The sequence below is a fragment of the Branchiostoma lanceolatum genome, chromosome 9, assembly GCF_035083965.1.
Source record: "Branchiostoma lanceolatum isolate klBraLanc5 chromosome 9, klBraLanc5.hap2, whole genome shotgun sequence".
NCBI lineage: Eukaryota > Metazoa > Chordata > Leptocardii > Amphioxiformes > Branchiostomatidae > Branchiostoma > Branchiostoma lanceolatum.
The window spans coordinates 13,818,726-13,843,195 of record NC_089730.1 but is presented as its reverse complement, the minus strand read 5'-3'; the positions used below and the strand labels follow the sequence as shown (position 1 = coordinate 13,843,195).

General features: G+C 43.9%; 2 protein-coding genes across 4 annotated transcripts; both read left to right on the top strand.

Moving 5' to 3' along the window:
- Positions 1–645: 645 nt before the first annotated feature.
- LOC136441598 (mucin-2-like) lies at positions 646–10,230 on the top strand. The gene is made up of 14 exons (XM_066437972.1): positions 646–962; positions 1,909–3,567; positions 3,857–4,005; positions 4,201–4,498; positions 4,663–4,779; positions 5,004–5,239; positions 5,580–5,793; positions 6,153–6,296; positions 6,539–6,639; positions 7,014–7,145; positions 7,536–7,643; positions 8,103–8,153; positions 8,379–8,468; positions 8,892–10,230. Exons 1-14 carry the CDS (start codon positions 887–889, stop codon positions 9,003–9,005), a joined length of 3,489 nt encoding a protein of 1,162 aa, XP_066294069.1. The 5' UTR covers positions 646–886; the 3' UTR covers positions 9,006–10,230.
- Positions 10,231–11,066: 836 nt separating this feature from the next.
- Positions 11,067–22,194, top strand: LOC136442140 (uncharacterized). Of its 3 annotated transcripts, XM_066438798.1 has the most exons (21): positions 11,067–11,287; positions 12,003–12,101; positions 13,362–13,558; positions 13,839–13,963; positions 14,208–14,377; positions 14,557–14,655; positions 15,204–15,436; positions 15,565–15,729; positions 16,111–16,250; positions 16,507–16,710; positions 17,041–17,114; positions 17,528–17,643; positions 17,812–17,951; positions 18,241–18,348; positions 18,732–18,875; positions 19,137–19,226; positions 19,637–19,844; positions 20,039–20,181; positions 20,784–20,906; positions 21,102–21,239; positions 21,566–22,194. In XM_066438798.1, exons 2-21 carry the CDS (start codon positions 12,019–12,021, stop codon positions 21,668–21,670), a joined length of 2,805 nt encoding a protein of 934 aa, XP_066294895.1. In that variant the 5' UTR covers positions 11,067–11,287; positions 12,003–12,018; the 3' UTR covers positions 21,671–22,194. The 3 variants fall into 3 exon arrangements, with proteins under 3 accessions (XP_066294895.1, XP_066294896.1, XP_066294894.1); XM_066438799.1 differs by lacking the exon at positions 11,067–11,287 and having other exon boundaries at positions 11,723–12,101; positions 19,661–19,844; XM_066438797.1 differs by lacking the exon at positions 11,067–11,287 and having other exon boundaries at positions 11,723–12,101.
- The last annotated feature ends 2,276 nt before the right edge of the window (positions 22,195–24,470 follow it).

Genomic DNA, 24,470 nt, shown 5'->3' with positions numbered 1-24,470 from the left:
TGATACATGCTATACTTATATGATATCAGTATTGCTGAGTACTTGCCTATATAATATGTGATTTTTTTTATTGTTCAACTGTATGCATAGTCAAAGAGATGTTGCATTAGCTATTTGCGGCAACATTTTAATTGAATCTTTGTGTACATTCCTGTTGATAAGGCTGATATAGTACATTTGATATCAATTGATAAATATTGCCTTATATCTTGGTAAATGATATTTAAGAAAATATAGATAACATTAAGAAAAAATGTTATTACACAGCATTCCCTGGTTTCTTCATGGCTACTTGCCATAATGTCAAGGTATTTATAAGAACATGACAAGGCATATAGAATCGTTGCCTACTTGAGGGAATGACTCTAGAAATGACAAATGAGGTGGAGATTGTATTCGCAACAAAAGTGCTACTTTCAAAGTCTTTATTGAATAAACTAAATTTAGGAACTTTTATGATCAAGTCTTGAAACTGTCGTTTATCCCATAAATTGCAGAAATTGACATTCCTCCATCAAAACATTTCAATTGAATTATAAGAATACGCTTAATAACGAGTTTGAAAAGTAAGTATTTTTTTTAGTATACAACCTCGTTGATAGTTTGATTTATTAGCAAAATTCATGAGACAACACCAGGTATTGCTATCAGTGGGGGCCAATTAGCGCCTGAGTTAATAGGCATGATAAGCACCTCAAAGAAATGCAAATTTTACACATACCACACTGATCACAACCCGTCCGACCAGCGTGTTCGGACCTTAGCTTGGGAGCCAGACAATCATTACCTGAGCTCCAGGACATCCACGTACGCGCCTACAATCCCGTCGACCGTCTGAAGATCCCGTAGCAATTTTTATGACAAGTTTTCTGCCACAAGCGCGAAGATGCTGCTGCAGCAACTTGTTGTGCTGATCGTTATTTTTGCCGTCCACCCATCGGCTGCATCCTTGAGCGTATCGGGTGAGTACATGGCTTGGGTTCAAGTTGAAGTTGTTAACTGTTTTCCAACTCTTTGTCTGTGTCTATCATCAGGGCCATGCGTAGTGGTGAGGAACGTAGATCCCAGAACGTGATCCGGACTTGCTGTTTGGATCTATGACATTAAATGTGTAAAAAATAGAATTGTTGTAACTGCCTGATATCACATAACTCTGTATTTCCACACAGGCATTAGCAAAATATGTCGCAACGTTTTGCATGATGCTCTGGCCTTGATGATAGAAATAGAACACGGGCCAACTTGCCCTAAATCCAACTCGTCCTAACTACTAAGTCGTTCTTATGTCTAGTTATGATTCGCCTTAGATTTTATACAGACTCACCCCTAAAATCAAAAGCAGATATCCTACTTTGAGTTTTAGAGATTTGAGATTTTGGGCAAGTTGACTAGAAATCACACGGATGTACGTACAACTATTTACTAAAATGTGTGTAAAGCTGATCGGAAATGCTCGCGAAACAAGAAAAAAAAGAATCAGTTGAACATGTCGTTACACGTGAATGGTGTATTGTATTCTGTTAAAGTTGTAAATGTAATAATCAGCACCCATTTCACAAGACTCACATAATCACAGCATTGTTTGAATAGTGCTATTTCACATAACTGTTGGTATTTCCATATAGCTGTTGGTATTTCAATGACAGCTATTTGTATGTTTACTGTGACGTTTTCTTTACATTACATCGTCAGGAGTATCTTTACAAGAAAGTTTCGTGTGATCTGAGCCGTCTAAGCTACTTATTTGATGTCAATAGACGCATACAAAGTTGTCTATAACTTACATGTGCCTGTCGACAGATCTGGAGCAATACAGCAGCACTTTTACAAGCCCCACGTAACTCTGTGATGATAAGAAATATCCGTAGATCAAAATTAGACTAATCAAAATGCTTGTTTTCTTCATAGCGACTGAGTCTCGACAACCCGAACTGGGATCGGCCGTTCAGACTGCCTCAGCAACTCTTCAGCCGAGTCCTTCCCGAACATCGGTTGGTCCCTCTACCCAGTCGCCTCATCTTGACAGCACAGATGCGACTACGCTACAACCAACGCTGTCACCAACGACCCAGCCGTCTGTACTCTCCTCACAAACAAACAATATTTTGTACATAGAACCATCCCCCACCGCACAACCCTTCAGAACTTCGACTCCTGTTGACGCGCTGCCCGGCATTTCGGGCCTATCTGCTGGTGCCACACCGTCATTAGGACCCGTCGTCATCACATTATCTACTGCTCTCGTCACGCCACATCTTAGTACAGTGAGTCCATTTCTCGCAACGTCCGTCGGCAAGTCGGATCCAACCATTGCGCCGTCCCTCGGCACGTCGGCTCCAGTCGTGGTACCATCCCTCGGGACTTCGGTCGCGGCTCCGTCCCTCGGCACTTCGGTCGTGACTCCGTCCCTCGGCACTTCGGCTCCAGTTATGGCTCCGTCTCTCGGCACATCGGCTCCAGTTATGACCCCGTCTCTCGGTACATCAGCTCAAGTTGCATCATCGTCCCTCGTGACTTCGTTCCTCGGCACATCCGTTCCAGTTGTGACACCGTCCCTCGGCACATCGGTTCCAGTTGTGATTCCGTCCCTCGGCACTTCGGCTCCAGGTGTGGCACTGTCTATCGGGACATCAGCTCCAGTTATGACAGCGTCCCTCGGCACTTCTCCTCCAGTTGTGGCACCGTCCCTCGGCACATCGGCGCCAGTCGTGGCACCGTCCCTCGGCACATCGGCTCCAGTCGTGACTCCGTCCCTCGGCATATCGGCTCCAGTTGTATCACCATCCCTCGGCACCTCTCCAGTTGTGATGTCCCTCAGCGCATCGGCTTCAGTTGTGGCACCGTCCCTCGGCACTTCTCCAGTTATGACACTGTCCCTCGACACTTCAGCTCGAGTTGTATCACCGTCCCTCAGCACTTCGGCTCCAGTTATATCGCCGTCCCTCGGCACTTCGGCTCCAGTTGTGGCTCCGTCCCTGGGCACTTCTCCAGTTGTGACATCGTCCCTCGGGATTTTGGTCATGACTCCGTCCCTAGGCACATCAGTTCCAGTCGTGACACCGTCTCTCGGCACATCGGCTCCAGTTATTACACCTTCATCAGGAATGTTGGGCACCGTCGTGCCTACGTCGTCGCTTGTCATCACCACTTCCCCGGGCACACCATCTTCATGGATCACGCCTGTTATCACACCGTCCCCAGTCATCACGCATACCATAGGCACATCAGCCTCCACCATGAGCTCTCTCGGCACACCGACTTCAACCGCCACACCTTCACTGAGGCCATCAGCACCACTCGTTAGACCGTCATATAGCACTATCACACAGGCGCCTTCCACCACGTTTTTGGACGCTTCTCGGTCAGCTGTTTCCTCATCTTTACGTGCATCAGCGACACCCAGTACAGCACAACTGAACACAGTGCGGCTCGACACCTCACAGGTGACAGCGACAATGCAGACAGACACGATGCTCGTGTCTCCTGCGGTGCGATCTATATCACCAGTGACGGCAACCGTGACGCCTACCGCAACTGGACCGACATCGCCTACTCGTCAGTTACCAGGTAAGGCTGTGTTTTCAGAGCACTTTTCCCACAACAGAACAGTCAGAACAGAATGTCCTATGTATACATGTAAGATAAACAGTTTTCAGGTCAGTTTGTTGTCCCTTGTCTTTGTGAACTTTTGCCATGGTTTTCTCTTTTTTAATTTTGATTTCCCGGCTAATCTTTTTTGTCCCGTAGTATGTGTCCGATGCAGAAGTTCTTTATTTCAATAGTCAGAGCACTGTTCTACATAAACGTTGTAAATCTTGTCTGAAGACTGTTTTCTTCGTTTGTCTGCCCCCTGCAGTTCTCCAAGCACAGTCGCTTGACGTCGTTTCTCGGAGCAGTGACGTGTTTAGTCCGGTAGAGGGCGCTACGATCGTTTTCAACTTCGCCATACGGAACATCGGTCCCGGGGACCTCCTTCCCAACAGCAGCGGGAAACTGCAACTTAAGGTAGGCATGTTCATTTTTGTTTGTTTGGTTTGAACTGGTAAACCACCATATCGACTTTACTACTGAGGCGTTGTCAAAAATGTTCACATTTATTGTACATACAACAGCAAGTTGATACATGGTGCTTCTAGTTTGGAACTCGGCAGCTCTTTGAATCTGAAATTCTAAGTGCAAATGTATTATTTCTCCCCATAGGTCTACCTTACCGACAGTGCACAGTTTGACGTCGCCACAGCCGTGTCTAGACCCACCGACGCCACCGTAAGGCCTTTGCACACCGCTCTGATCAGGCAAGGCATAAAGAGCGGCAAAACTGTTGAGATGTTCGACCTGTCAGCTCAAGTGTCTGTTCCCCGGGCTAACTGCAGTTCCTTTACACACCTATGTGTGGCGTTTGAGATACATGGGACTGAAGTGAATCAGACAGGGACCGGCATCTGCAAACCGCTGGGCAGTGGACAAGGCGGCGTTGGGACACTGGATTGTAGTAAAGGTACGAAATGCCTTTCCTGTTTACCATTGTGAAGCCTTCATCTGCACACATTTTTGCATAAAAGCGGAGCCCCGTCAAAATCATTCACAAAGTTGACTAGGGACTGGTCTGCTTGAGAAGGACATTGAGTGTAAGAGTTAACGTTATTGTCTTTTCTTTTTCAGCGTTAGGCGCCTGCAGCGTCGCATGCGACGCCAATGCGAACTGCATCCAAGCAGACGACGGTAAAGCGAACTGCGTCTGTGCCACAGGGTATACCGGTGATGGAACAGTCTGCTGGGGTGAGTGTCCAACTTTGAAATTCTAGAAAATCAGATAAAATTTTGTTTATTTCTTACCCCTGGGTAATTAAGAATCACACACAAAATACAAAAAATACTGTCATTAAAGGACAAACAAACTACTAGTATGCAAAATAGAGATTCAAGCAACTTCATATGGGCATCGTTCTATCAGACAAATATTCACTGAAAGACTTCCTTTAATCTTATCTCCCAAATCGCAGATGAAGACGAGTGTAGGAGCGCCCCTTGCGCCGATGTTCCGAACTCCAGGTGCGTGAACACAGTTGGATCATACCATTGCGCGTGCGTCCCGGGGTACGTCAGGACGGGCGGGACGTGCAGAGCTGTAGCGGCGTTCCAAGCAGACGTGCGGTTCTTCGCCTTCAACTACACGGACGCCTACTCTGATAGCAGCTCCGCCGAGTTCAGACAGCTAGCTGACATCTACTCCAATGAGGTATTACTTTAAGGAAATATCAGATTTCATGCAAAGGTTTTGTAAGCACGTGTAGCTAACTTTTCACTGTATCTAGGTACACCATGTATAAAACATCAAGATAACTCCCTGGCATCTTCTTTGGGAACTTACAGTTCCTTTTAAAATCGCACATCTCAGGGCTGTAAATCCTTTGAGTGAAACTATTCTGGCTTTACAAGAATTTGCTTTCTAGGCACTGTCTTCTTGACCCATAGCGTGTAACTCATTGCAACATAGTGAATTTAGAGAAAAGTGTGTGGTAATCTTCGTTTGTCGTGATATTATTAACTGCTGTGGTTACCTCTCTATCCACACACAGATGACAAGCCTGTACCTCTCCAGCCCCCTAGCGAATGTCTTCCGAAGTGTGCAAGTTCTGGGATTCCGGAAGGGCAGTGTGATCGGCACCCATACGGTGAATGTGGCAGAAGGTAGCGGAGAGACAGCAAGCAGTGTCAGCAGGGCCCTGCAAAACGCTATCCAGTCGGCAGGGGGCACCGCACTACAGATGTCGACAGCGGTTGAAGTCACCGGTAAGTCAGCGATATCTGGGCACAGAAGTGATTCCTTTTGAGACGTTTTTAACCAGAGAAGATTCCATTGGGCCGCATGCCAGCATCCAAACCCATTTATTTTCATTAGAAAATGTGAAAGTATGGCAGTGTTACTAACTGCCGCAATCTGTTGTGCAAGAAAGCGCCATTATCGTGTATCGTAGACCAAATAAAGTTACGCGTCTGGCTCTTATGACGAGCAAACTGCCAGATAAAAGTATCAGAACACAAACACTGAGTTAACAAGTTAAGAAAAGGAAGGGTTGAAACATGTGCGACATGCCTTCACTCGATGCTTGAAAACAATAACATGTCATTTCCGACATGTCTTTGCCCAGATTACGACGAGTGCGCCAGCCCGGACCGTAACGACTGCAGCTCTGACGCGCGGTGTGAGAACCAGGTGGGCGGGTTTACCTGTCTGTGCCGCACGGGCTACCAGGACAGGTCACCGCAGGGCAGGCCGGGAAGGAAATGCTACAGTTAGTAGTGTCCCTTCTTCTCATCTTTTTTCGTTCTTCACTGAATTTCTTTCGAACAAACAAACATAAAAAGTAAGAAAATGAGCGGTAGCGAGGAAACTACAAACAAGAAAAGTGCAATATGACCGAGAATTAAGCTATTTTAACGTTAAGGTAAAAAATATCTGTATTTCAACATTTCTAGTCTCACTATAAGAAGCTCACTCATTTTTCGGTTATTTTACAAACTTTCTTTCCCACAGACTCTACCCTGGTTGCCGGGGTTACCTTGGGGCTGGTGGCTTTAGGGCTTCTTATTATCGTTCTGGCGGTCTGTTGTTGTCGGCGGAGAAAGAAGGCTGAGGTAACATCGCAACTTTCCTCTAACATTGTGTGATGTAGAAACAATTGTAGGGCTGTAACTGCAGATAACACCCTGTAATGTCTTCCAGAGCACCATTCACACACAAAGAAACGGCACGCAGGCAAATAGATATTTTCCTAGTTCTTAACGCCATCCATGTACGATAGTATCAATATGCCCTGTCCTTCGTGCTGAACATCATCCGCAAATATTAAAAGGCGTATCCTTGGTGCTGAACATCATCCGCATAAGGCCCTGTCCATCGTGCTGTCTAATGTTAGACAATTGTTGATTATCTCTTATATGGTGTTGTCTTTACACTACGTTTCACACACGTTAAAAAAGTCAAAGTATTTGTGTTATTTTTCGTCTAGCCTGTCGGAGTAGGAGACCTTGTTTGGGGCAAACAGGGCGTGCGGGCGTTCTGGTGGCCGGGCGAGGTGACGCAGGGCAGGAACGGGAACTCGCTCTGGGTCCGCTGGTTCGGACTCAACACCTTCTCTCCTGTAAGTTTTGCGGGCTGGAAGGAACTCGTGTAATTTCATAGAAACATTTAGTGGATGTAGGACCATCAAGATTGGGTCACAAAATTGGGTTGGTGACGACCTAAAAACGGAAAATCATTTCGTGAAATGTTGCTTGACATGTTATTTTCCCGGTATCTTCCCGGCAAACCGTAAGCAGTAAAATATTTTCATTTTCTTGTCATCAATTTCTTTTCAGCTTACCTTTATCACTTTTCGTCTTATCTGCTGATTGATAATGGTACCTTCCATAAAGACACAATTGGATGATATCAACTACCGAATGTCAAGATCCATCGAACTATGCTAAACCGCCTCCAACGTATACTTTCGACATGGTTACCATATCATTCATCTCCTACATTTTCCCAGGTCAGCGAACTAAAAGTTCAGAAGTTCCAGTCGCTGGAGCAGCACTACGATTCAGACGCTAACGAGACAACGCAGTCCTACCGTGAGGCTTTGAACAGAATTCTAGAGGTACGTATCTGTGTTTGAAACTTTTCCTAGTTCATGCTACAGTTGTCTGAGGCTGGTGCTAAACACCATTCACACACAAGGAGACGGCACGCAGGCAAAATGACCGTTCTTGACGCGATCCATATACTAGTATATGATAGTATCAAAACGCCCTGTCCTTGGTGCTGAACATCCTCCACAAATACCAAAAGCCTCTGTCCTTGGTGCCGAACACCCCTCGCAAATACTGAAAAGGCATGTCCTTGCTGCTGGACACCCTCCGCAAAAAGGCATATCCTTGGTGCTGAACACCCTCCGCAACCATATGATAATGTCCTGTCCTTGGTGCGGAACACCCCCGCAAATATTAAAAAGGCCCTGTCCTTGGTGCTTGGTTGGAATTCTTAAACGATGCCGTCTCCTATGCGCTGTGACATTGATTATCAAATATATAAAGTTCTACCATCTGCTTCCTTTCAGAAAAAGAATTCACAACGAAGAGACATGTACGAAATGACATTGGGCAATGAGGTAAGTACGTCTAACAAATTCTTACTGATCGGAAAATTATATTGCTGATATAAAGGCAACAGACAAGCAAAAACACTTGAAATCACGTGGTTTCTACTGTTATTCTCTCAGTCAGACTTTCGCAAGATTAATGATCAGAGCACAACCATCTTATTTCGTAATTTGTCCGGAAAGTTTCCCAATTGAGTTGACATAAACTAAATTGACCTTCTCTTGTTTGTCCAGACCGTTCCGTCGTACTCGGAGACCGTTCTCGATGAGACCACCCGACCAGACGACAACGTGTACCAAGACGTCATCAACGAATATCAGCGGGTAAGTGATTTTTTTCCCTCACATAATCCAACATAATTAGCGTCTATCAGGCTCCAGAGACGACTGGAAAGAGTAGAAATTGGTCAAATAGATACGTTAGATAACATGCCAGAGGAGTTAGTCCGCTATAGGAGAACATTTTGTCGCTACTCCTCTGGCATGCTTTCTATCTGTCTATTCAACCAATTTCTACTCTTTCGAGCCGCCTCTGGAGCCCGGTAGACGCTACAGCACTATGGGGCTAGTCCAATAGATTTTCGGATGAGTGGACAAGCATTAATTTCCTGGACCAAAACAAAGTCACAGACACAGTTACTCCAGGGTTTATATTGCATGTAGCCCTTGGAAAAATGCTTAACACTATACCCGACAGTGTGAAATTGAGAAATTTGCTGGTGTAAATGGTTTTCCTTTTATTTACAGCTCATGGCACCCCCGTCGCAGCAAATTGACGGGTCCGCCGCAGAGGCGCATGGGTACACTAACGGTGCAATCCTGGAGGACGAGGGCCCGTACAGAGAGATGGAAGTGAGATGAAGAGAGTTTTGAGCCAGGTCCGGGCCGAGCCACGCTAGTGACTCCGGTCCTGACTAAACGGCCTGTAACACCTTGTATAGTTGTGTTGTATTGTTGTAGTTTTTATTTATTGTTGTAGAATAGATAGCTGTTACGGATTAAGTACGACATGGGATAATGCAGACGCGCATTATTTAGGGAAAATCCTCCAGCCTTGTAAATACTTCTATAAAGTTTCCCATGCTAACAGTGATATGTTTTGAAGTCAATCGAAATCTGTAGTTGTTGTAGATAGTTTTAGGGGTACTAAATATAAGATATCTGTTGCTACTTTTAGGAACACTCTAGATGCTTGAGTTAATTCAGTTAAAAGAAGCCAGTGCTTTCCACAATGCCTCTTCCACAGCATGGAAAATGGTGGATCTGTCAACAGTTTCTTTGAATGACGTGTGGGAGGGGGAGTTGGTACCTTGCGTTTACATATGGCAGAAACAAATGTATCAACAATTGTGAATGAGTTGTGTTCTATTGCAAACTAGTACAACATCATACATACATGCATACAGAGTATTACACACTGATGTGCTGTAGGTTCAAAGTATGAATCACTCGCGATGGCACTGCCTGAATACTTTCAACAAATGGTCAAATTGGTCAAATTAACAAAACACAGTTACAACAGATGTATTCACAATCACAATTCACAAAATATATGAAGTTTGAATTACTTCCCGTTTGTTTGTTTTTAATTCAAATATCTAAGATCCCAGTGGCTGCTTTTTTAAACCCGACGACACAGTGAAACCTCTCTTTGGCTAGTACGTGTAGGTGTATCAACCGGGCAGATCATGCCATGTACACAGTCGCCATGCGTTCTTTTGGCGAGAAAAATGAGGCGACGGCAGTAATTCTCTGATAGTTTGAGGGTCGATGTTGATTAAGTGGCGGACTATGGACCTTGCATAAGGGGTGGGGAAGGGATGCAACTATAAACGCCATTTTTCCGTCGCTATTTCACTGTATTAACATTTTTGTGTACATAAATTATTCTTTCCCTGGAGAGTGACGTATTATCTTTTGAATTGTCTATCTATCTGTGTGCGTGCGTGCGTGTGTGTGTGTGTGTGTGACACTGTGTGTTTGTATGTATCCTTGTTTATACCTCCCTCATGCAATGAGAGTGTAGCTGTCCCCAGATTTACCTAATACTGAGTGTCGAAAACAAAGTAATAAAAGTCCAACAACATCTTGTGACATTCTGGTGATATTTGCAATGTACACATGAGTGAAAGGTATGTCATCACGTCGCGCGTTATCGATCCTTTCTTATCCGGTTCTGCTTATAAATGTGTTCTTATCAACTATCAATGGCGCCAGCGGTTCAACTTAAACATTTACACAGAGAGAGAGTAGTCTCCCGATATCTTGTTACCCGGGCACTGTTGACATATTTGACGGGCGGTGTCGTGGTCTTTAGTACTTTGGTCCGCGCGTACGTGGCCACACGCACACGGGTAGAACACTCCGAGGACGTCAGTGTTCAAGGTCATCTGGAGAAGCTGACTTCTGCGAACAAAGATCCCTGTTAGACTCATGCAGAGATTTACTTGAGTGTAATAGCCTTACCCCCCCCCCTTGCTACCTTACCCTGTAACTAACTGATACAAATTTGGTACCTTAGCAAGCAAAATGGCTACATCTATTGAGTAACTGAACGTAGTCAAGCCCTCTAAAAAAACGTCGAGTCTACCATAAGCTCATGAATTTTCTCAGGGACCTCATTCCGAGGCAGAAGATGCGCGGTCGAAACAATTGTGAAGCACAGCAGTAATATGTCATGAATTCGCAGTAGAGATGTCACCAAAAAAAACAACTAATAAAACCACTGAGAACATATCAAGATGTACAGTATCTTACTTCGATGGGGTTCAAACTTTGTGGCGTGGATGCAAAGATATTTCCAGTCCTTAAAGGTTTATACCTTAAGAGATTTCCTGGAGCAAAAGTAATTCGCGCATGGTCAGGAAATATCTTCAACATGATATTCTTGAAGTGTAAACAAGTCAAACTAATCGCGCCAAAAATAGCAATTAAAGTTTATGACCTTATTCTACGTGGGTGCTACATGTGATCAGTAGGTCTCGACAGAAACGTCAGGAACTTAACGGACAGGCGTAAAAGAAAAGAAATACTGGTATTACGTTCACCTTTAATGGCATCGTGTTTCGTCGGATGAATATTCCAAATATCGGGTCCGTGCTTATACTCAAGGGTTAGCGACAAGAACGTTGTCTCTCCTCTCTGTAAGTACGACTATTTTTTAAAACATCATACTAGACGGATTGTTGGGGTATGTTCTATAATTAACCTCTTGTATGTTTATTGTAATCCTCAGATCACGATAATATACCGGATGGAACAAGATTTTTTTAAAAACTCGTACAAAAAAAAGTTGTCAACAAGAAATCCATTTAAAGCCATTTTTAATTCTACTCTAAATCAACATTTTATCCAGTATGTCCCTGTAGGCACGAGAGGGCCTCAGGTCTTAGGTAACCTAAGGTAAAATGTTGAAATTCGTTTATATTTCTACTTCAGCAAGCTTTCAATAAGCTTTCATGTTGTGTATGGTCTTTTAAGTAAGTTTAGTCCTCCGAACGGGCCATGTCTCTTGGTAGTGCATGTTTGTAAACTGGAGGGGGCGGGGAATATGTAGGGTCTCCTGCTTTGTTATGATTAGGTCAGTCGCAACACTCAGCGCTTAAGATCTGGTCTCACTCCAGAGCACCTCGGGTTAAGGGTCAGACCACACCTGTCAGTTCAGGGGCCCTTAAGTGATGATAAACAGGGAATCTTGGTTTGCTTAAGTGGACCAGCAGAGCGCCAAAAAGGCTTTTTCGTCACCCGCACAACACTTTTGCGGTTTCCGACAGGGTATAACAACCCACCAAGGTCTTTCGCCTGACGAAAGTTGTGGGTAGCATGTTTGCATCGTGCTGATAGACTTCTCTTCTACAGGCATCCGTCTGGGACGATGGCGCTTTGTACATTTGTAGTGTTCTGCATGGAAATACTCTGTCTCCTTGTCGACTCCTTGAATTCGGCACCGTCTGAGAGGTAAGTTGTCGTTAACATATGCACATTGAGAAAGCTATGATTACAGATGCTGTGACCATGTACTTGGGAATGTGGCCGGTTAGGACATGTTTTATTTCCGCTTTCATTCAAGAAAAAAATGACCAAGAATTCCTTGGCTTACCAATACGATGAATACCTGGTATCTTTACAAATTGTGAAATGGTCTGTAACAATTTTGGAGCTTGGAACGTTCATTGCTGTTTCGATTCCATTTTTCACAGCTCGTTGTTGCTGTGCCATGAGGTACACAGCAGCGTAGCTCCTAAAGCGTGTTCTTGTTTTTAATGAAAATATGTATAGATGCGCGTAAACATTGCTTCCTGTATATTTCATTATATAGCAACTCGATTGTGCGATAGTAGTGCTAACTTCATGAATATCGTGCTATTACCATGTTTCCAAGATAAAGTTCTAGCTATGCTCAATGGTGTAGAAATGTCTCACCGTTTCCCCGTCAAGTAAATCCTTCTCGTGTGTATGGTTTCACGTGTAATAGATGTAAATGTAATATCTACCACAACATAAACCCATACTGTTCAAAACAAATTGAAGGGCAAAAAGGGCACATCTGTCCCTTGAAATTGTCCAATTTGGACGCCGACAGAAGTGGTGTAAACAAGTGTGCGTGTTGGTGAGAGGGTGCAGAACACGTGCCATTTGCGTGGTGTGGAGAGACATCGTACATGCTCGGTGGACATTGTTGAAACATATCGTCATTTCCTGCCATCTTTTTACTCCTCTGACAGCACATTTTCATAAAAACACTTTAAAAGCTTTACCGTTGTGTTATTATATTCCTTACGACATTTACTTATCAGGTTATTAAGGTTTACTTATTCTGTTTCCAATGTGATCATTTGTTGTGATGTAACGTTCTATTACTTTATGTTGGGGTACTCTCTCCAGGAATCTTTGAAAAGCGACAGTTTGCGACATGTATGTCCTGACGAAATAAACTAAATTTAATTTAACTAACGTTTACCGTGATGTATATCTTAATGAGAATAGCTGTATTAGTTTGTACATAAAGGTTGCAGTTTGTTGGTCTTACGGTGTAGGGTAAATGAGGTCAGCAGTGTTCGCTTTATGTAACGTTAAATGTAACGTCGTAGGTCCTTTGGTAGATGTAAATTTCTTTCGCTGACATGTTGGTAGATCTGAAAGAACGAAGATGACGACCGAAAATCTAGAACGTCACGTGACTGCAAACGTCCTATAATGGTGTGTTTCTTCACACAGTCAGATGAATCTGCCGAGTTTCTGTGACAAGGAGTGTCCGCCGTTTGAAACCCTGTGCTCTACCGGAGACTACGAGGTTCGGCGCTACGCCAGCGCCATGTGGGTCTCCACAACCGAGCACAGCGACTCGTTCTCTTACGGCCAGCTCCGAGCAGCCGAGAGACTGGTTATGTACATACAGGGGGAAAATAGCAAAGGTATGGAGGATGTCTGGTTTTGAACGTGTGTGTGTGTGCGCGCGCGCGCGCGCGCGCGTGTGTGTGTGTGTGTATGTAGCGCGCGCGTGTGTATGTAGATCTGCATGTGTGTGCACCCAGTCTGTGTGTGTGTGTGTGCAAGTGTTTGCACGTTGGGTGTGTATTTGCGCGCGCGCGTGTGTGTGTGTGTATTTGTAGTGTGCGTGTGTGTATGTATGCGTGTCGATATGTGCGACTCTCAAAGAATATTGATAGTCTTAAACCGTTCAATTGTCGACAGGTATAAAGATGCCTCTGACGGTACCGTTTGTGACGCAGCTGAGCATGACGGGAGACGCGGTTACCGTGGCTGCCCTGGTGTCCAGGAACCTCCATGCAGACCCTCCGACCCCTCAGCATCCAAAGGTGCACTTTTCTTTTCGTATGGTGTGTTCACAGTCACTTGAATTGGGTGGTTTCTTGCAAAGTCATCATGTCAGAAGTCACTGTGGTCCGAATATTTGATTCCTCTTTACCCTTTTAAGCCTGCTTTTACCACTGCATGTCAAAAAGGCACCAGACCTTGAATGAATGGCAAGTTACCATCTTGGATCTAGATACGTTTTGATGTCACGTGTATAATTTGTAGTCTCCTGTATTTTTTTCACAGGTGGTTATTGACGTTCTGCCGGAGACAGTCTTGTATGTCCGCCCCTTCTTGGGGTACACCACGCGCCGCCTGGTGAAAGCCCAGGCACGGAAACTCTTCAGATCACTCCAGAAGAACGCCGAACCATTTGACGGCGAGCAGGATTATTTCTACGTGGCCCGTTATCCCAAGTAAGGCAGTAGACAAGCACTCGTATAACAATCTCCGAAAAGTTTACACTTCTGATTATATAAAAAAGTTGTAAAAATATCAAAAGTTAGTCGTGTAGCTGTGACAGCATTGCGAGCCGTAGGGACCTCTAAGTTGACAAAAACAGTTCCCCCTTGTTCTTGTTGTTGACTTTTTCCAGGATGGAGACGTTCAAGACGCCCAAACCGCGGAACTGGCGACACTGCCTTCTCTACGGCGATGCCCACGAGTGTGACTCATACAGGGCACAGAAACGTAGGTACGCCTTTCAGTGCCTTTTATTTTCATCATCACTTCCGTTTTCATGATTAGTATCATCATCATTATCTTCATTGTTGCTTTTGTTGTTGTTTTGTTGTTTATCATTTTGTCATCATGATAACCATCTTCATCATGATCATTACTACATTTTCTATTACGTCTATTAGATTTGCATGAGTTTGAAAAGCTCTACATGTCATAAATGGCGCAAGCGGTAACGCAACCCCGCTGCTTCGACATCTGGATCAAATTCCGTGGATCCAGGGGCCCGAGTTCGATCCTAGGGCCCAGCTCGGACATGTTGTAAAGGGTTGCATTCGTCATTTCGGATGGTGAAGTAAAGCCGGCGGCCCAGCGTATGAGGAAGATTCATGCATCAGCCTCAACCTCGTAAAATATATCCCAACACACTTGTCGAGAAGAATAAGGGTGACCCGGTGTGCTTGGCAAAAAAAAAAAAAACGCGAGCCGTAGCGAAGCCGCATTGCACTACCACTAGCTACTTTTTATTTTACCTTTTTATTTACATGTTCCATACAATTTTAGAACCTCCTCATCGAGAAGACGGGTTCAAAGGTACAACGAGATCTGGGTGTTCGCCACCAACGAGCGGACCCAGAACTACCGCCAGTTCGTCTACGGGAGAGAATTCAGCTTCCTCAACGTCCCGTCATGTCTAAGAGATTCTGCAAACGATCCTCTGAAGACGTGGGGGCCTCCTCTTAACGAATCGGCCAAGTGGATGCTGAAGACGCAGTGTGGGGACAAGTTTTGCACATGTACGTGTTCTTTACGAGTAGAGTACAATAAATTTTCTGAACGACGTATCTTTTAACTATATACCTTACATGGAAACCGATTACTTTCCTTTCATTATTAAGATTCTGTTTTGTTTTTCTCTCCTCAGCAAAAAGTTGCCCAAAGTATAAGGTGCTTGAGACTTACAAGACCGGGATTGAGACCCGGAGTTATGGGAACCTGCATCTGATTGGTCACATGCCGGCCACGTGTCACTACGACTACGTGGAGCCGATAGGAACTGAACCAATCAAAAGACACATGAATAAGACAGGTACGAGGTACTATAGTGTAGTGAGTACTAGTGACATTGGACAAGTCATTCCCTGCTATTGGATATGTTTGTATGTGACGTTACAACTTTTGGATATAAGTGGCTGTAGTACATACAGCCGCCATACTGGATGAGACATAGATCCAAGATGGTGATTGGTCATTTAAAACGACAGCACATCAACTAAGTTGCTTGCCTGTGGACTACTCCAGTGACACTTTCCTGTTTCTTTAACTTGGGATAGTATGGAAGTTGGTCGTACTGCAACGATTACGTTTGCGTAAAAAAAGGCAACTATTAGTTAGTATAGCTGTCTCTCTCCCGTATCTGACGACATGTATTCACTGCTCGAAATGATTAAAACACAACTTCTTGTCCCAGACGAGCTCTCGAGGCTGTCCACAGACATGTTACCCCGCAAGGCCACGTTCATCACCCAGCGGTACCGGAGGGGACACGAGGGATGCGACAAGTTCTTCCTCTTCTACTACCCTGTAGCAGACGTCAGCGAACTGAACCTGGTACCTTTGCGGTCTTTTGTTTTAATCATTAAAAGAACATCTACCACACTGTAACACTTAGTCCACAGCAATGTGCTACTCTTTGCCCAGAAATGTCTTTCTGGTACTCGTAATGTTGAATTATAGGCCATAGGCATTTAGTTTAGCAGTAGTTATGACAGGGTTTTACATTAGGACTGACTTTGTCACAAGGCTATTGTCAAACGTAGATGATAACTTTCATGCTAATTTAAACAAACATTGTTGCCTTGTTTAGAAACGAGCCCTCCTCCTGAAACGCTTTGACTACCTGGACACGTACGTCAGATGTTTCACCGGCTACGTCAGTCCTGACGTCATCATGGACCAGGCACGTCACCTTAGCGACCAGCTCCAGGACAACGGGCTGTGTCGTCTGCGGGACAGGGTGACGGTATCGGAGTACGACAGCCAATCACGACTGTTCGACCGTCATAACGAAGTAAGTTTGAACCATGGACCGTCGCTTAGTATTCCAGTTTAAACTTTGAAGGTACATGTGGAATAAAAGAAAGTGCATCGTTACCTGTTATGTACTAGTCTGTAAATGGGTTTGAAATTTCAAACAGGTATATATACATATATTGCATCATCAAACGACAGTAAAAAAATGTTTATACTTTGCAGTTACTTGCTACAAACAAACATGTTGAACAAAGCTTCTCGAGTCAGTTAAGAAGTAACGTTATTTGTATTTGTCAGTTTTGTGTTTCATTCGAAAATCGTAGTGCTTTCTTCTAGTATTTTACATCCTCCCTGTGCTTTTCTACAGATCCTTTTTGATGCAGCAGATTGCAATAAGACTCAGGAGCGCGCACCGGAATTTGTCTTCACTCTCCCTGTCAGGTCAGGCGGCCTTTTCTTCCATCTTTCGTACCGTCAGACGTATAGAGTATACTCATTCGACATGAATTGCGTCTGCTGCCATACTGGTGAATATTAGCATATCAGTGAGTCCAATCAGATACCAATATGGCGCACGGTATGTGCGTATGATAGGAGGGAAGCATTTTCTGCCATTGCTGCAGGTGGATCACGGGTTATGGCTTTTGCACAGAGATATTATCTTTAAATGATCTATTGCAACTAACAAACTTTAGTAAGTGAGAAAACACGATGGTCTCACTATGCATCGTGTATATTTCGTTACAATTGTTAAAAGCAAAGACAGAGTTATATACATATATTGTGTTAGTAACTTTGGGTTTCTAATTAGTGTCAAAGGCGTTGCGTTTATAGGTGTCAAAATTACATTTCAGTGACGAAAAATACAAACTACCAGACATCGGAGACAGGTGCTCCAAGAGGGAATGCGCATCGTTCAAGACTCTGAAGAAATACGAGAACTTCAGGAAGAAGATGAGTGCTGGCAACAGTATGTATCTTGTCATTCATGTGGCTATAATACTTTAGATATGACTATAACACTTAAGATATGTCCGTAAAATATGTCCATGATGTTTCCACAATGACAACAAAGAGGAGGGGTACGTAGTTACAAGCAAAGAAACCAAAGTTAAACTGACGCCATTTTGTCTACCAGATAAGTGGGTGTGTGTCGAACAGAAGTCATGCGACCTGGAGTCGACCCGCCATTCGTCATTGAACCGCCTCTTGTCTTACATCAATGGGATGAACAGCGCAGGCGCAGACATGGACTTGGTCATGCCCCTGGCTATGACGGTAAGTGCAGTTGTATCCATTCGCATTCCATACAAATTCACGCGCGTCAACGTTGTTTCAATTAAGATCAAACAATCGTAAGCTTCAATACAACTTTCATTCGAATATATATTAGAGTTCTTTCAACACAACCAGAAATAACCAGGCAGCATTTTTGTAGCACTTTTGCTACCGTGATGAAGGCAATTAATACCGAGGCTACTTTTCACCGCTTGCGCTGCGGCAAGTAAATGCGGTTCCAAACGTGACTTGTTTAGAAACCCCCATCCCCCAATATTCGTTCCGTTAGGTGAACATGACCGAAGGGAAGGCGGAGGAATGTGCGATGACTATCTCCACCTGCCTGCCGGTCCCGCACAAGCACCATCAGGACGTGCCGTGGCCGCTGGACACGGAGGTGCGAACTCGTGCATATGATCGAATGGAGACCTTTATCGTACATTTCCTCATTTAGCTTGGTACATATTCTCCAAGGAGAGGTCCGGTCGGAGAGCTAGGAGTGGCCGCGATTTTTTTTCGTCTGCCTCCCTCGCGACCACTCCTAGCAGCTCCCTCCGAAGTCTCTGCTTGGAGAGATTTGGCACACATCACAGCAAACAAATGTCAACAAATACATACATCATGTACAACTTTCAAGTATAGTAATCTAAAGTATATAGATTCGGCTTCATCTCGCTTTTCTTTAAAGATTGAAACATATATATGGACATTGCATGTTCTTTTTTGGACATCATTAGATTTTAACATAGACGGGTTTATAGTCAGGCCTTGTATTTGCAGGTTGTGATCACAAAGTTCGGGGACCAGCCAGGGTTCTACCAGTCTTTCCCCGGTGCCGTGACCACGGACAGAGCGATGGACGTGTACGCACAGTTCCGCAACCTGCTGCACGACATGAGGACCGTCAGAGTACATGCTTCATTGGTAAGTACATAATTCAGGGTTCCATGTCAGTGTCGTCTTTCTGTTTTGTGGTGTCCGTAATAACATCTTTGCAACATCTTTCGTTATGTAAAAGATTGCACTTTTAATACATGGCTGAAAATATTCTCCCATCGATTCTTATACTTCCGGGCATCCATCTTTATTTTCGCACTAAGATATGAAAGTATTTGTGTTTCTACTCAATACTTGAGAGAAGAAAATAAGCAATTTTACAATTTTTCAAACATTTCTTTCCTTCAGAAAGAGGTATTCAGTATCCTGATCTACGATCCGGATGAGGCTGAAAAGGAGCGCTACAACGAAATCATCATTATGGAGGACGAAACAGAAGTAGGTCAAATGCAGTAGATAATTCTTTAATACGTGAAGCTCGTGAATATATGTTATTTTGGATTATGTTTTGATAAGCTCTCCCCAAAAATTATGTCAAGTGGAGTGTTATCAAAACGGGGTAAGGGTCTTACGCATCTTTATATATCTATATGTATTTATCTCACTCACTCACTCACTCACTCTGTCTCTATCTGTGAATCTCTCTCTCTCTCTCTTTCTCTTACACACACACACACACACACACACACACACACACACACACACACACACACACACACACACTCTCTCTCTCTCTCTCTCTCTAATCTCACTCTATATATTTAATGAATTGTGTAATACGAACGGCGGCGCTATCAAAAAGGATGGTCGTGTAAAGAATGCTTATGTTATGTCTGTCTGTACGCCAGTCTCCATCTCTTTATCGTGACCAGACACCAAGAACAAACAAGCGGTCTAAACAAGAACACGCCGTGAAGGACGAGGCTCCGCGAGATCCCACGAGAAAACGCGAGATCGTCTACGTCCCGATGCCGCCCAGATGCAAGACGACCGAGTGCATGCCGATCAGGAAGACCAAGGACTTCGGAGACTTCTGGGAGATAACTGTAACAGATTGTAAGTATGATCATGCAAACGGACTTAAACAGTACAATAGTTGTTCTTTTTTTAAACGAAGAAAAGACAGACAATTAAAACCCATCTTCATGATTATTTCTAAACCTTCTGTCTTCTACCAATACAGACGAACTTCCAAGCTAAGTAGCCTAATTGTTTGTTTGGTACGCCTTTCCTTTATTCAATCTTTTTAGACAAGGGTGTGTGTCACTATGAAGTTGGCTGTGGTGCCCATCACTCTGGAAGGAAGGTCTTTCGCCCCCTTCTCAAATACTTCGCCGGAGACAATGTTGGCGGCATTTCTCTTGGCAGTCTTACGGCGCCTTTGTTCTTCAACGTGAGTACAGCAAGCCTTGTGGTACCTCTTGCAGCCTGGGATATGTCTCCGTATTGTACTTAGAATGGCAGACAGTTTTATCATTTTTAAAACACGATGCAGGTGCATGTCATGGATATCATTACTCCATCTATATCAGCCTCAACAGTAGACCAAGCTAAGATGGGCCTTGATACCGCATGATGTTTTCTTCTTATTAGATATTAGCTACGACGTGCTCTGACTGCTACCGTTCGTGTTCTGATGGGCCCCGTTTTCAACAACATTTGTTGCACGCTGTAGTAGCGCCTGCTATGGAGGCTAAGTATCCGCAGTCATTATGAATACATCATAAATACATAACGCTTAACCTCCACCATGCCTTCCAAAGGGGTTATGGATAGCAGAATTCGACAAAAAAGGGTGAATAATTGGGCAGGAGAGATAGAGATGGCTGGCAAATGTTACCCTGTGTTGGCCATATTCCCCTGGCAAATTAGTCTCCATTTGGCTTAATTTTACTATTTTTCAACCAGCGTCCTTAGTGTGGTGGTAACTACATAAAACTTATCCAGAGAGAAAAATTACTTCCATATGATACCCATAATACTCTCCTTCTCCAGTACCAAGGTGTTGTGCTGATGGAGTCCGGGGAAGAAGGGAGCTGCAGTTTGCCGTATGAAGTTTGCCTTCCACTGCCAAAGGCGTTCCGACACACGGACGCCATTGCAACCCGGAATAACCACGTAAGTAACTCGAAATAAAGCAATTCTACTGACAAATAATTGAATAACGATTATTATCTCGCTCCTCCACATGACAAATATTGTGTGACCTTCGTAGATTCGTTATTTCTTTATCAATTATGTCAATTATGCCAATTAGACTTTGTCTAATACTTAAAAGCGAAACTTTGAGAATAAATTCGTGTCGACATACAGACAAACTTGTACACTCGGGACGAGGTCAAGGCGTACATCACGAGAGTTCACGAGTACCCACTTCTCGCGAGAACGATCCGAGAACACGGAATGCATCTCATGGAGCGCCTAGACGAGGAAGGAGTGAAATACGACAAGGTAGTCCTACCATATTTTTATGATTAACATACATCAGCATATTACGTATAAATATGTGTCTTTATTGTGCTACGGTTACACTATCTGAGGGATCATTTTGAATGAGCTTGCAATTGCCTATACTGTTGGCATCCAGAACCATTATAGGAATCTCTTTTGCACAACGAAAATATCTGACTGTTCTTTTGCGATGAATACATTTCATGCGATGTCCACGGCACCCCAAGATATGCGCTTGATAACACCAAGGAGGTTGAACGATTTTTAATCTCCTTTGTGACACCGATCATCTGCATTTATCACCCCATTTATCGTCGTTTTTCCAGGAGGCGATGTTAGCCTTCACATATGACGACAACTTCACACCGCCGAGCCAGAGAGTCAGCTATGTGGGCTTCGGCAACCCCATCAGCGGGAATAACCAGACTTAAAAGTGCCTCAGCCCCTGAGGCGTCACCAAAAAAGCCGAGCACTATCGTAACTTTAGAACAGCGTTACGCCAGTTACACGCATCTGTTGTGTCAAATGTCAAAAGGACTAGCTTCAATGCCACGGCCATGGAAGTCGGTACTGTAAAAGAATTCAAGTTCGCAGAAGCATTGTATATAACGTTATACATAATAATTATCTACAAACTCTTAACGTTGAAAATGTGGGTTAAACAAATGATAGCGTGTGCTCTTGAGTTGGTATACTATTATTTTAACTCTCTACTTACTCTTATCTGGCATGCAACAGAGTACTGTTTCATAACTTATTATAACTTATAATACTCGATGTTCACCGCGGCGACTTTTATTGGAATGTTCTTGAAATAATTATATTAATATCGCTAAGTATGTCAGTTAAAGTTATTCTGATACATTGACTGTAAACTTGTATAAAACGTGTATAGCTTTGCCCAGTGCCAATCGTTATCTTGGTTACACGCCATTACATGGAGCGCTTAAATTAACTTGAGTCCGCCGTCACATTGTCTTGTCCTTATTTTATGTTTAATGTTTTGTGAACAAATCAGCTCACAATGTGTTTGGAAACGTGGCATGGCCGCCTATCGTACTATCCCCGATACCCGACCACCATAAATGATAGAAAATAATAACTGCAGTTTGAAAGGTATCTGCTAGGGGCTTATGAAAAGCACTCGTGATCCTGCCCACAATACCTCGCGACTTAGGATTAACAGCTTGTTTGACTCTGTCAAGGTCATCGGTAGGTCATAACAGCCCACACATGGGCTTTGGGATGGGGCCAGAAACTTAAAGGAAACACGACGTAGAGAAAACGTTCAGGCAGCGTTTAAGGGATTAAGTTCAGTGCAATGTGAGTTTCCACAGTAAGGGAAGCACCTATTTGTTGTTTTGCAATCCATGGAGGCATGGAAGCCCTGTCACCTACCCTAGATATCATCCTGGTTATAAATCAGTTTACGTCCAGGCTCCGATAATCACTTTCCACCACAGGAGCACGCATAAACTAAGTAGAATGGTACACGTACAAACATTCACCCGACACTTGACAACAACCGACTTCAAAGAGCAACAAAGCATAAATCAGCAGCACGCGGCGGACTCCTATGTTGTTGTGACCTTTCAGTCGCCCTGATGTTACAGCTAATCTTAACGTTTGGCAACGTTACAACCATGGTATTATGTATCCTGAGGTCGGTTCAGACAAATTATGAATATGTTATCGTTTTTTGTTTGTGTGTGTGTCTATGGTATCGAAATAGGCATTCTCTGTCGCTTGAAAAGTAAAGCAGTGTCAGACAAGGCAATAATTTATAAGAAAAGATGCCCACACGACATAGAGTTCGACCCTGGGAAGACAGTTCAGGAAAATGGAAATTTCGGTAAAATTTTCTGAGGGGCATGGTGGCCATAGAGCCAAAGAGCTGGCTTGTGAAGGCCCTGGAAACATTATGGCATCCAGGCTAAAAAAAAAGCCGCTGTTGCTAGCTTGTTTTTCACTTTGCTCTGGTGATAACCTGGCACGGGCTCAGAGTTCGGGTGAACGGCAATCTTAAAGCAGATGTTGGGTGGACAATTGTAAACTTTTCAGGCTTGTTTAAGAACGACAGGATTTTCTGCCAGACCTTTGCGTTGGGGGTTGTCAGAAAATCCGGTCGGTCAGAAAATATTCAGCTAACATTTGATCGGAGATTAGTTTACCGCAGCCGGACCCTAATCATGATTAGACTTTTCTGACAATCGGTCACATGTAGGACCTGGTCGCATTTCTGATAGCAGGTCGCAGAGCCGACTATCAGGGGGACCGACTGTCACAGGCATCCAGTTATCAGTTGTGACAGGTCCCGTCTGTCTGAGCTGTGAAGTACCTAAATGGCACCAACTTGGTTCAAGACTGCTAGGGATTTATACATGTATACTGGCGTGTTTTCTCGGCTTGAAATGGCAAATAAACAAGCCAGACAGGACAGTTAGGAGGGACATGAACATTTCAAAAGTCTCCGCCTGCAAATTCCCTCGCAAAATTTGACAGAAACATTACAAAACAGTTACTGTACTACAATTCTCAGTACTCTACTGGCGTCAAACAATTGCAACAATATTTGCTCCCCCTCTCTTCCGGCCATTCCACAACTCGATTTCCGTTCCTGAGCAAACTGATGATTCAGACAAATTTTCGATGACGGAGGAAATCTGGACCCGTCTTGTTTATCCGCCAGCGAGCCTGTTTCCCGTTAGACTGTGCTGATCTGGCCGAAATTCAGCTGCGATGTGGCCCTAGCCCTGTCAGTCGACCTTGCCATCCCCACAAGTCGTGATACAAGATCAATCACTCACCAAACATGGCGTTTATCTGACAAGCCCTGTTGTATGGAGGGGCCTCTGGAATCTCGTCAAAAACAAGATGACAAGAAAAATGCTAAACTACGTACAGTGTCTTTTGATGTCAGCAAAATATGACGGGGAGACTGCAGAATTCGGTCATTTTATCTAATACCTGTGGCTGGTACCGCGTACTGAATCATAACTTCTACATTGTCACATCAATATATCAATAGGATTTGCCTTCGAATATCTTATCTTCTGCATCATCTCGCTAATGGCATCACCTTAGAAAGATATTTCTTTTGTATTAGGAGCAAAATATAAACCAACAGTTATTACGAAATGGAGTAGGTGTTTTCGAAGCTACTAAAAGAGGGCACCATGGAGGAAAGACGTCAAGGTTATTCGTTCATTACACGGCCTGAAGTTTCTTACA